This window comes from Juglans regia, chromosome 8, assembly GCF_001411555.2.
Source record: "Juglans regia cultivar Chandler chromosome 8, Walnut 2.0, whole genome shotgun sequence".
NCBI classification, from domain to species: domain Eukaryota; kingdom Viridiplantae; phylum Streptophyta; class Magnoliopsida; order Fagales; family Juglandaceae; genus Juglans; species Juglans regia.
Window position 1 is genome coordinate 22,307,671 of NC_049908.1, and position 13,355 is coordinate 22,321,025.

At 36.0% G+C, this 13,355-nt stretch overlaps 1 protein-coding gene across 1 annotated transcript; it reads right to left on the bottom strand.

Moving 5' to 3' along the window:
- Nucleotides 1–6,170: 6,170 nt before the first annotated feature.
- LOC108998190 (probable L-type lectin-domain containing receptor kinase V.3) lies at nucleotides 6,171–12,902 on the bottom strand. The gene is made up of 6 exons (XM_035692943.1): nucleotides 11,821–12,902; nucleotides 11,529–11,573; nucleotides 8,563–8,592; nucleotides 7,744–7,815; nucleotides 7,534–7,569; nucleotides 6,171–7,300 (listed from the first exon to the last, which is right to left on the bottom strand). The coding sequence occupies exons 1-6, from the start codon at nucleotides 12,656–12,658 to the stop codon at nucleotides 6,198–6,200; spliced, it is 2,124 nt and encodes a 707-aa protein (XP_035548836.1). The 5' UTR covers nucleotides 12,659–12,902; the 3' UTR covers nucleotides 6,171–6,197.
- Nucleotides 12,903–13,355: the final 453 nt, after the last annotated feature.

Consider the following 13,355-nt stretch of genomic DNA (forward strand, 5'->3'; position numbering starts at 1 on the left):
ACGAGGGATGAAGGAGTAATTATCCTCATGAATACCTGGGTCTACAATTCGGATTGTGTAGCTGTTGTAATTGATTTGGCTTACGTAGTATTTACTACCATCATGTAAAGATAACAACGTGTGGTTGTTGTCATCACATGAGAGCTCATACCTTTGGTCTCCGCAGTTTGGTGGATCGCCTTTTAGTCGAAACGGATAGCTGATGTTGGAGATATTGCCACAGGAAGAAGGAGGACAGTAGTGATCAGTATTATTAAGACTAGAAGCTGGAGGAACAAGGATTAGGACCAGAACAGTAGTTATAACCTGGACCCTGAGTTCAGCAGGGAAAACCATTCCTCTTCCACCCAACAACAAAGAGAGCCAGAGAGGGAGATCAGAGAAAGAGAGCATTAGGGGAGATTTGGGCGTTGTTTCCCCAGCCGTCTGTAGAAAAACTTTTGTATGTATAATAATGCAGATATATTAGGGGTAACTACCTGATGCAGGTATAGGAGGACCAGTAAACATAAGCCGGCCGCGTTGAAGAAAAGTAATTCACAAGAAATAGAAATGCATGGGTTGACGGAGTCAATTGTGATTACTCATGTGAGATATGAGTCAAAATTTTTATAATTGGTAGTGGTTTGCCGGCCAACTTGTTTAACTAAGAATAATGCAGATCTTATAGGCCCACTTCGCATGCACTGTGTAATTAAGAATAGGTAATACTATGAGAGAGCCTTTCTTTTCTCGTGTCTCTCATCTCGTTCTCTCGATAGCTTTAATTAGGTAGTGGCCGGCATGTGCATTTTTCTCTTGAAAGAAAAGTTAAAACCCTACTGTTTTGAGTTCAACAAGATATTTAATTAGTACGACAATATAACAATGTTAATGACTGAACCTTGTGTACTTAACTTGTGTTGGTATATAAAAACGTTACAAGTTTGGAAAGTACCGCAAACATGAAAATTTGAATGCCGGCCCATGCGTGAAACCGTAGGAGATATGTGAAGTCAACTTCCAACATTTATATATTATTGTAGCCCATATATATCATATATAAACTAACGTTCCGTTCTTTAGTACGCTAACCCTTATGATTGGACCACGTTTTTGTATATGTTAATGGATTGAAAAATTATTAAATGATCTTATTTCTGAATAAATCTTACCACATGGTGTTATTCCTAAAAATAATCGGATATGAACCTAATCCTAAGCACGTCGTAGCACAAGGGGGATGAGCAAATTTGCCTAAAATTTGCCCAAAATAAACTTCAGGAGTAAAAATATACTTTTATTTAAAAGACAATGCAATTAAGGCAAAATAGACAGTAGAAAAAAAATGAAAAAAACGAGAGGAACTAATCATTGAAATCAAAATCTAGGTAATTTTGCTTGCCAAACAAAATATATTTTAGAACCTCATCGACAAAAGTGTAGCCCATCAAATACAAACCTCAAGGACAGAGGTAATTTTATCCATCAAAGACGTCATTAGAACCTCAAGAATAAAAGGGCAATTTTTTTTTCTCATCAAACAAACCTCAAGGATAAAAAGGTAGCTTTATCATCAAACCCAAAGTACAAATAAACCTCAAGAACAAAAACGTAATTTTCCTATCAAGGACAAAAAGGTAACTTTCCATCAAACACAAACTATTAACAAACCTAAGGATAAAAAGATAGTTTTTTCCATCAAACAAAATACACTATTCACAATGAGATAGCCATTTTATATATGATATGAAAAATTATATTTGCAGTTATAGAGTGTGCAAGCGCGACGTAGTCATTTTGAAAAAAGTGAGTAAATATAGGATCCGAATGAAAAAAATTAACTTTTTAATGTTGGATCCCACTCTTGGCTAATTATCGATGGAGTAGGAAACTGAAGCTTCCTTTTATAGCTACTTTAGCTCAGTGCGCCCAAGGTGGCCATGTGGAGGAATTAACAATGCCATAAATAATTTGCTTTTAAATGAATTCGACAAATTTCGTTTCAAAACGATTTAATTTTTTAGAGCTTTTGGGATAAAATGAGTACCAAACTTTTTCGTCCCAAAATGATTTTAGGTATCGGATGAAATGGAAATTCTTGTTGAAGTGGCTCTGCCCAAACAATTTATCTTTTAGTTTTATTTCCAGAGGTAGCTCAGAAGTTTCTTTGAGCTTTCGCTAGGGGTGGGCTCCGACTGCGACAGAGTCGGAATGCCCACCTCCGACCTTCGACTCCGACTCGAGCTAGAGGTCAAAACCCGCTCTGACTATGGCTCTGATCAGAGTCGGAGTTTGACTTCAGTCAGAGTTGCCGGAGTAGGAGTCAAAGTCAGGACGTCGAAGTCCCAGAGAGAAATCGCCCACAAAGAAAAAAAAAATCAATCAAAACGCAAATATAAATCTTTGATTGTGAAAATCACCCACAGAAGCAAAAACCAATCCAAATCTGATTGCCAAAATCACCATCAAACAAAAACCAATCCAAATCAAATTGCAAAAACCACCCACAACAAGAAATAATATGCACAAACCAAGCTTCAGAGAAACTGAGAAAGAGTGGTGGAATCTTGAAGAACATGCAAGGGACCGACGACGAGGAAGAACATGCGCATGAAGTCCTTGTAGCAACAAAACACTTGGACTGAAATCTGAATCTTGATGGAGAAGGGATGAGTCACGACAGAGAAGATGAAGAAGTTGAAGCCTGAAGGGACGACAAAGAAGATGAAGCGTTTGGAGCCAGCCAAGAGGAAATGGGATGATGAAGAAGACGAAGACTATGATATTTTTCTTACATATTTTCTTTTCATCCTGTATGGCATCTTTTCTTTCTATGCCTTCTTTGTCATGAAATTGGTCATAAGCCCAAGTAGGAAAGTAAATTTGGCTTGAATGTTCTGCGAAAGCATTCAGGTTCTTTCTTTTGCTCATCATTTCCATCAATAATGTTAAGGTTGTGTTTCGTACTCCTCGGCTAAATTTCTGCAACCCGGGTTGGGATGTTTCTACCAGCAATCCCAAAGACAAAGATGGGCTCGATGGTTGTCCGGGGACTGAGAGAACTGTTGGAAAATAACAGAGTTCAGAGAGATTCATTCATACCTAGAGCATGGTTTTTATACGAGATCTCGGAAGGACATTCTTGTACCTTGTGTTAGGGGCCTTTGCTGCGCCCACCGTTACCCAATCACTACCATTAATGCGGTGTGGCTTCCCGGGTGGTATCTTGATAGTTGGCGATTGGTGCGGTCACTTCTTGTCCCCATCGTCAAAGAATGGAGGGTTGCTCATACTTTCCGTTCACTTCCCGGCGTAGACCCTTTAATGCTAGTCATTGTAGGCCAGTGTCAGGGTCAGCGCATCTCGTCTATCCCATTTGACTTGTTTCCAGCGTGGTATATTTCCTTTTGGTGGGAATTCCTTTATTTCAAGGGATGTTTCGGTTGCATGTCTTTGACAGATTATTGTGCACTTGAGTGCACCTGTTCTACTTCCTTTGTTTGGGTAACGGTTGAAGATTTCCCTCTTGCATCGCTTCATGAAGCGTGTATCGCGAGATTTCACCCGTTCACTTTCTCCTTCGCAACGCGTGCTAGTTCACTGGCACTTTATTTAAGTCCACCCCTCTTCCCTTCTTCAGCCTGTTTGATTTCACTCTTTCTTGAAGTTATTGAGCCTTTACTTTTTTTCTTCTCTATTTCGTTACCTTTTTCTCCCTGTTCTTTGATTCTCCATCAACCTCCATTACCTGGTTCCATGGCTCCTAAGAATGCCTCTTGTGCTGCTCCCTAGGTATCGAGCTCTGCCCGCCCCTTAGATCTTTTCAGGACCCCTGGGAGAATGGATCGTTCGGAGATTCACACCAAGTCCAAGCATTTTGATAATTTGGCTGGAGGTAGGAGGCTACTTTGACTCTTTTGAGGTCACTGAAGGCCTCTTTCGAAGTCCAAGACTCCGTCCTCTTCGAGGTTCCTACTACCCGTGAAGGGGCCGTTGACTTTGAGGGTTAAACTACGAAAGTGGCATTATATCTGGGTATGTTTACCAGCGGACTGCAACTTCCTTTTTGTCCATCGGCTCGTGACATGCTGGACTACCTTCGTCTTGCTCCCTCGGAGCTCCAACGCATGGAGGGTTCTAACGAGCTGCAACGTTGTATTGAGCCAGACACTGGAGGACGTCAACCCAGAGCACTCGGACCTCACTACCTAGGAGTTCCTTTACCCACAGCATCTTGAGGCATAGGGGGAATACTTGCAGTTTTCGATTGCGTTAAGGGCAAACGGTGGCCCGCTTAGAGCAGTTGTACAACTGGGCAAAGACTGGAATTGACGGTTCTTCTTTATGTCTTGAAAGGGGTGGGAGTTCCCATTCGAATCAACTACTCGGGAAGAGTTCCCCATTCGTGCCATTTTGGGGATCGTGCCATAGGATAAAGAGGTCCAGCTGACATCCACCATGGAAGAAGAGAGTTGGCTAGAGATTTTCCAAGCCTAGGTGACATCTCACTAGGAGGACATTTACTCTGAGGCCTTGTTGGAGGAGGCTAGCGTAAGGGCGCATGGGACGTCTGAGCCCGCCATTGGGGCGAAAGGAGAAAAAGACTCGGATTGAGGAGTCTGGGGGTAGCACCACTGACTCTGCTCCACCATCCCCTCCTAGACAACCTTCTATTCTGGTGGTTGTCATTTTGATGCTGAAGCTTATGGTTTATTAATAGCAGCTGCTTTTTGCAAGGAGCTAGTCTTGGAGCAGGTTTGTTTAGAAGGTGATTCAAAACAAGTGGACCTATTGTAGAGCCACAACTCAAACTGGAGCTTGGGAAGTTTCCTAATTGGGGATGCTCGGCAAGTGCTGGACTCTTGTGCCAGATGGACAGTATCTCATGCTTATAGAGGGGCCAACTTGGCAGATCACCATCTTGCAAAATTTGCCCTTGACTACTTTGAGGATCTTTATGACATTGAAGTGTGTCCTTCATTTATCAAGACTATTGTGTCTAAAGAAATGTTGTAAGCTCTTTGTATTCAGTCGGTTGTGACTAAAGAGTTGATGTAAGCTCTTATTATTAATGAGATCAGTCTCTTTCAAAAAAAAAAAAAAAACACTTACAAACATGTTATGTTTGGTTGGAAACAAATTAAAAAAATGCTTTCTGAGGTAAAAATGATGATTATTTGAATTTTCAAAGATTACGACCATATTATTGAAAGTATGAAAGTTGAAATTATCTTAAAGTTGTATGGGTATTTTCGTCTATTGATAGTCTTTTTAAATGATCATTGGCTCACCAAACATTGCTTATCAAACATAATTTTAGGCCCAATTAAATTACCCTCAATAATCCCTTAGAAATTTCACGTCGGGGTGTTATATGAACAGCCACAGCTAGTAAGCATACAAAAATAATATAATAGACGTTAGCTTAGAACTTGAGGCACTAATTTTGGGACACTTTTATGTAGACCGTTACAATTTGAGGCACTAAAGTTTACTAATAGCATTAATTACGTTTTATTTTCTCAACTACTCCTCTTGCCCTATTATTTAGGGCAATGCTAATTGTACTTATATCCACGTGACATTCTCGTCTATACATGACTTTCATTAAAAAAAAATACAAGAAAAGAAAAAAATTGTAAAAAGTCATGTATTATATATCTACTGCATGCTATGGTTATTTATTACTACCAATTATTAATATGATCACTTCTGAATATAATAATATTGATGCTATTACATATTGTAAGAGCACTTCCAATGGTTAATCTATACATTTTTCTTTTTATCTGATTACATCCCACTTTTCCTATTTTAACTAACTGTTTTTTAAGAGTACCATTCATGATTCAACAACTAATCTAATTTTTTTGTATATTTAATTTAAAAATTAAATAAATGAAAAAAAGTAGAGAGAAAATAATAAAAATAGATAGATGAAAGAAGTGAAAAAAAGAAATAATAGAGAGAGAGAGAGAGAGAGATGTGTAAAAAATTTATACATGGATGAGTAGCATCAAATTACTATATTTAGATTGATACTTATTTTTAGGGCACTGCAAAGTATATATACTACGACAAGCATAGAAAGATTATGACCTTATATTGTCGATCTTCTCTTTTTTCGTGGACTTGTAGCAAACTTGTCTTAAGAAAAAGGATAGAAAGAGATAGTTTAATTTTAGAAAGATAAACAATAAAAATTAAATAAAACTTTATTCATCTGATTGAATTGACGATGAAGCTTGATTTGAATGATCTCTATCACCCTTTATCTCTCTCTTTAGTGATGGTTGGAGAGGCTTGAGAGGAACTTGTAAGCATTCAACATCTCCTTCAAGCATTTTGACGACTTTATTCATTGATGGACGATCGCTAGGCTTCAATTGTATGCACCATAATGCCACTATTATCATCTTCTTACATATTTTCCTTTCATCTTCTGTAGCATCTTGTATTTCTATATTCTTTCCATCATGGAATTGATCATATATCCAAGTGGGGAAGTAAATTTGGCTTAAATGTTCTGTAGATACATTTAAGTTCTTTCTTCTGCTCACCATTTCCATCAACAGCATTCCAAAGCTATAAACATCAGCTTTGTATGAAACGCCTCCAATATTTTTGTAAAGCATTTCAGGAGCCATGTATCCAAACGTTCCTCTTGCACGAGTCAAATGAACAACACTCTCTTCCACCGGGTACAATTTCGCTAAGCCAAAATCTGAAACTTTGGGTTTGAAATTCTCATCAAGAAGAATGTTGTGAGGCTTAATGTCGAAATGTAAAATTTGCATGTCACATCCTTGATGTAAATACTCAATCCCGCGAGCCACTCCTAAAGCAATATCAAATGTTTTCTCGTAGTTGAGGATATTTGCCTCTGATGAAAAAATGTGTTTGTTTAGAGATCCGTTGGGCATGAACTCATATATAAGGGCACGCTTTGAACCATGAACACAAAAACCAATGAGTTGCACTATATTCACATGATGGATCCTTCCAATGGTTGCTACTTCATTGATAAAATCTTGCCCATTTGCTTTGGATTGGCTTAACATCTTTACTGCTACAAGACGTCCACTTCGAAGTGTTCCTTTAAATACTGTGCCAAATCCTCCTTCACCCAATCTTTCCCTAAAACCTTTGGTCATTTCCTTAATTTTTGAGAAAGAGTACTTTATCGGCATGAGGTTATTTTGGCTTTGCAGAAATTCTTCAACATCATCATACATGGATAAGTGCCTCCTTTGCCATTTATATATAAAAAATGCAATCATAAATGGAGCACCTAACACACTGATTGCCACATGCCAATCTGGAAAGGAAAATACAAAAGTTATTAGTTATACGAAAGCGATCCTATTATTGTTGCACTATCAGTCTAGCTACCTGTTGTCACCATTGTGTCATACATTTGAAAAAATATATAGGTAGTATATATTCACAACCTATTACTCCATTTCAAAGTTCTTGTTTTATAGTTTAAGGAATGATTAATTTACTAAAACAATTAAAAAAGATAAAAAGAGAGATACATGAGATTCTTACCGACCAGTAATCCAATTAATAAACCTGGCAAAGTTTCTAAAAAAACAATAAAAAAATTAATCTCCATTAAAAGCTGTTGGGCAAGAATTGATATAAAAGAATAAATGTGCAAAGATGATGCATAGAATGAATTCATAGTTAGTATTAATATTAATCCAACAATTTGAGATCATCCACCACATGAAAATACGCAATTACGTAAGTACGTACTGGGATATTCGATAGAAAGCTCGTAAGTAGCCTGATCATAATATTCTGTGACTGGTAGTTTGGTTAATCGGCCTGCATGGTTTGACAAAATTAAAAAAAAAGTTTCACGTCAGCATCTCATGAATTCAATATCAAAATTAAGAATGATCATGATTCATGCTCATGTCGAATTAGCTAGCTAGGTCCATAAATATGAGAGATCGATCGATAAGTTTATTAATATATTTTGGATTTGTAAGTAACATATATGATTACGCCCATTAATATTTGTACCTTTAATATATTGGTTTATAGCATCAAGAATTGTGTCTTTTGATTGGCCATATAAATGAAAAACCTAATTAGTGTTAGTTGTTAATGTCAAATCACCACTTGCCTAAAATTTTAAGTTGATGAGAAAATATAGATTTAATCATTTGTATTTATCATAACGTTCCCCTCACATGAGGCCAGATTCTTTCTTAATAAGTGAGTCTAACACGTGAAATCTAGAGTTAGAGTTCAGATTCAGGAATTTTACTTTTGTTAGTATTTATTTATTTTTTTAGCAATTCTACTTCAATTCTCATATTGTATTTTATTATCCTCAATCACAGTATCTGTTGTGACTTGTTTTAAGTGACTTCATAGAATTTCATCAAAGTTAAAAGACACTTAAAATGTGATATATATATATATATAATTAATATGTGTGCATGTAATTAATATATCTGATCTTATCTCCAAGTTTAAACTATTTACATGTTTCATTGCTTAAGGAATGAACGGTTTAAAGATGAAAGAAGACAAATCGATCATCAGAGAGATACAAATTCTTACCGATGAGCCATAACAATCCAGTATACTTAGCTGCGGCACATGGACAAAAGAAATAAAGATAAGTGATCAGTTAATTTATAATATAGAAAATTATATAAATAATTTGAATATTTATAACTCACATTATTTTTAGTATTTTTCTCCTCATAAAAACATTCTAATTCAAATATATATGAACTCTAAAATATCTCTATTAATCTACAATTTAATATTAATGCTCCTTTCCAAACATGTATATGACTATATTAAAGTAGTTAATTAAGAACTCGTTCTAATTGGTATTCATGTGATTTCTAAGAGAAAATCAAAGTTGTACACACTGTTGTGTTGTTAACTTTCTAAACATCAAGAGCTGTTGATCACATGATTATTCGCACGTGCATTACAAAACATAATAGAACTGCACCATGTTGAACAAACTCAAATTTCTTTTTGAGAAGAAATACAGGAAAAATTACATTTAGTTCCTAGCATAAACTATTAAACTTGATAATCGGATCATTGGTACCTTCAATTATCAAATTAAGTCATACTCAAGTCCTACTAGGAAAAATTTATGTTCTTAATTTATTTAAATTAATTTATTTTCTATGTATTTTAATAGTTTATCCTCAAAATTTCGTGTGGGTTGAAATCGTGCTAAGCAAACCCATGCCATGTATTTGGGATTTTTGAATTTCTATGCTGGCCGATTGTTGTGTGGTAGTTTCTAGACTGATTTCTCAATTTTTTCCTCTCATGATTGTTCTAGTTGGTGGTAACCGAATAGAGGAAGGATAATATTTTGATGTTGTACTCTGTTTTGCTCCCAGCCGTGTGCTTTGTAAGGCATTTTTTATATATCCCTTCCTTGTGTTTTCTTGAGTTTAAATTATGTTCTTAGTTATGTTTAAGCCTTTGTTTTATGTGTTAAATTAGTAGAGATGAGAATGTGTATTTTTAATATTTTTCCTAAGTTAATAGTCTTGTAAGCAACCAAGGATTTTATTAAAACTAGTGAGTTTTATGTTGTAATTTTCTATTTTATATGGGATTCACCCTTGCTGATTTGTGCTATATTTGAACAAAAAAAAAATGATGTTTCTTGCAAGTTTTCTTCAATACTAGTGTCCTTAGCCTATGTAGTTGGGATTGTGATTGAATGGAGGGATGTTTAAAGGCATGAATGCACTAAAGCTACTAGCTGTGTATGGAGGTGCAGAAAATTCTGCTATGCACTCTGTTTTGAGGCTTAAAACAGTTCACTTCATTCCCATTATCCCCTTGCATCCTTTCCTCAACCAAAGTTAATTGTTTGTATGAAACACCATTGCAAACAAGTGACAAAAACCAACCATCTTGTGAGCTTTAGCCCTTTGTTTAAATTGACTTCCCACATGATTTTGAAAGCTATCAAAATGCCCATTTAATGAAAATTCCAGATTTGTGATGTTCCCTTGTTCCCTTTCATTCCTAAATAATTCCTACGATTTGTACATCCTTAACTTATGGTTTCCATCTATCTTTCATGTAGATAACCCAATGGCCTTTAATGGACAGCAAGCATGCTATTAGTCACTTTCATGAGTTTCTTTAAAATGCTTGAAAAGGGTCTTAATGTTTTGGCTTAGCGCCATGTATGGTGGGTAATTGAATGGGTTAAGGTTGTGCTTTGTGGATAATGTTCATTAAGTGAAGTGGAGTTAAAGAAATCACTTTAATTTCTTCTTGGAATTAAAGTGAGCCTCTAGTCAAGGGTTCGTTAGTGAAGCTTAGAGTGAAATGGATATTGATGTACTCGTTTCATTTCATTGAATAAGAATTTTTTCAATTAGTTCAAAGGGAACCAAAGTGTAAAGTTTGGAGGTAAGTAAGTAACTATGACCATGCTTCTTACTCAATATTTTCTTCTATGAAATGCTTTCTTTATTCAAGTTCTCCTTGGTGACAAAAGTATGTATATAATGTATAAGCCTTCTTGATAGCCCATGTTAGCATCCTATGAATTATGAATGAATGTCTATGTATGATGTAAAGCATACACATTCAAGTTTTAGATCATGAGATTTATCATGCACATGTTTTCGTGAATGCTAATGATTTTCCTTACTATAAAGTATGACATGAAATGCATATTTATGAAAGAAAATGCATGTGCGTTGGACTAAGAAAGATGATGAAATGCTATGAATGGAAAGAAAGGAAAGAAAGAGGAATGAAAGTTTTATGTGAAAATACAAAATGGCAAACGACTGAATGATTATGGTACCAAAGGAAATAGCTAGATTGCAATGTCGGATGTGTCCCATTGGTAGTGCACCCAATGGCTCCATCCTAATTGAGAGATTTAATTATGTATAGCATTTCATAATATAGATTTAACATCTTATGGAGATATTATTCAATGAAGAATAATCAGTGGCCTTACCCACTAATTTAAATCTCTTTAAAAGGAAAATAATAGTCACCAAATTGTCCACTGTGCTTAGAAGAAGAAGAAGAAAGTACAATACATGTTCTAAGAGATGGTGATGGTAATGTTCTGTCTACAAAATGAATGCAATTTGAATCCATTGTTGAAAGAAGCTTTTGGGGCTCTACAAGCAACAATTTTTGATAGTGAGTTGGGATTAAAGAGAGTTATCTTAAAAGGTAACTCTCTCTAGATTATTAATAGCATCAAGCAATATGATTCTCATTGTAATAGTGTAGGTCTGGCTATTACAGATGTGAAAAATATGCTTTTACAATTTGATCAATAGTTTGGTATTAGAAGAGAAGCCAATGTTGTGCCTCACTGTTAAGCCAAAAAAAAAAACTCCCTAGAGTTAGAGGATGATTCTATTGAGATGGAGGATTGTCCATCTTGTATTCTTTCCCTCCTTTGATGGAGTTTTATTAATAAATATAATATTGATGTTCATTCTCAATATATATATATATATATATTTATATATATATATATCTTATGGGGATTGAAAACTCACCTGCAACTGCGGCCTGTATTACCAAGAAGATAACGAAAGTATTTCCTGCATGTTTTGACAAAAAAATAAAGAAGGGAAAAAGTGGAATCTTCAATTAAAAATCAGGTCATTATAATGATGCAAAAATACGTTCAATAATTGTTGAAGATCACAAATGGTACTGCTAATTAGAATAGGAAAATACAATATATGTATGATCAGTTGGGTGGGAAAATATAATGACAAGATAGATCGATCAGCATATAATAAATATCCCATTAGAATTCTGATCTCAAATTTATTAATTACTCACTCCATGATCGGTAGCAATGAACTTGACGATCGTAGTCATCGATGCTGCAATAACGGTATGATCCGCAGCTTTCACAATAAATCCTGTACCAAGAAAGCTCAAAACCATATGAGAATACATTGCGGACGTCTGTACAGGAAATATTAGGATCAACATAAATGTTTCCTGGCCACGATGTCAGAGAGATTTGCTCTATCGTGCACGACTCCTCCACATCCATCACATTCACTCCATAGCCAACAATAAGATATAAGTACCGTTTGGAATATTGAGAAAAAGAGGAGTTGGAAGAAGACACAAATCCATTATTAATAGTAGAACAATTCGTAGAAATAGTGTCCCAATAGATCAAAGAGGAAGCCCAACTCACTGGCTTTTCACAGTTCATAATAGCCACAACTTTTGATAGTGTTAGCATTGTTAAATTGTAACCACTCCCATATAAATGATATGGATCCCAGTTCGGCAACCTCCAAGTACTGAAATTATAATAGTTTAGAAAATAACGAGGGATGAAAGAGTAATTATCCTCTTGAATACCTAAGTCTACAATTCGGATTGTGTAGTTGTTGTAATTGATTTGGCTTACATAGTATTTACTACCATCATATAAAGATAACAACGTGTGGTTGTTGTCATCACATGAGAGCTCAAACCTTTGGTCTCCGCAGTTTGATGGATCGCCTTTAAGTCGAAACGGATAGCTGATGTTGGGGATATTGCCACAGGAAGAAGGAGGACAGTAGTGATGACTATTCTTATGACTAGAAGCTGGAGGAACAAGGATTAGGACCAGAACAGTAGTTATAAGGACCCTGAGTTCAGCAGGGAAAGCCATTCCTCTTCTTCGACCCAACAACAGAGAGAGCCAGAGATTAGGGAGATCAGGGAGAGATCAGAGGATTAGAAGAGAGGATTATTCTTAAGACTAGAAGCTGGAAGAACAAGGAGGCTGAGTCCAGCAGGGAAGGCCATTCCTGTTTTCATAAACAGAGATGAGAGAGATCAGAGAAAGAGAGTGGCTTAGGGGAGATTTGGGCGTGGTATAATGATGCAGATATAGGGGTAACTACAGGATGCAGGTACAGGAGGACACTCGTAAACATAAGCCCGCGTTCACGAAAACTTCACAAGAAATAGAATTGCATGGGTTGACTTAGTCAATTGTGAATAGTGTGAGAGATGAAATCAAAATTATTATTGGTAGTGCTTACTCGGCACCTTATTTTCTACGAAATTACACACACCTACTTATTTGTTCAGGAAATTGGATGCGAAATACGCGATCACATTTTTTCAAACCAGATTACACGCCATGCATCGTATAGATTAAACGATTGTGGAGGACTACTTTTGAGTCTTTCTTTTGAGTTTTTGGCATGGTGAACCTTCCAAGAAAATGTTAGAGATTATGTCGTTTAGCCCCACTTCGCATTGTGTGATGTGATTACGTGTAAAATTCAAACACTAATATTTATAGTATGTACAAATAAACTAATTATATAGACATGTGACAAGCACGTGAACCACAAAAT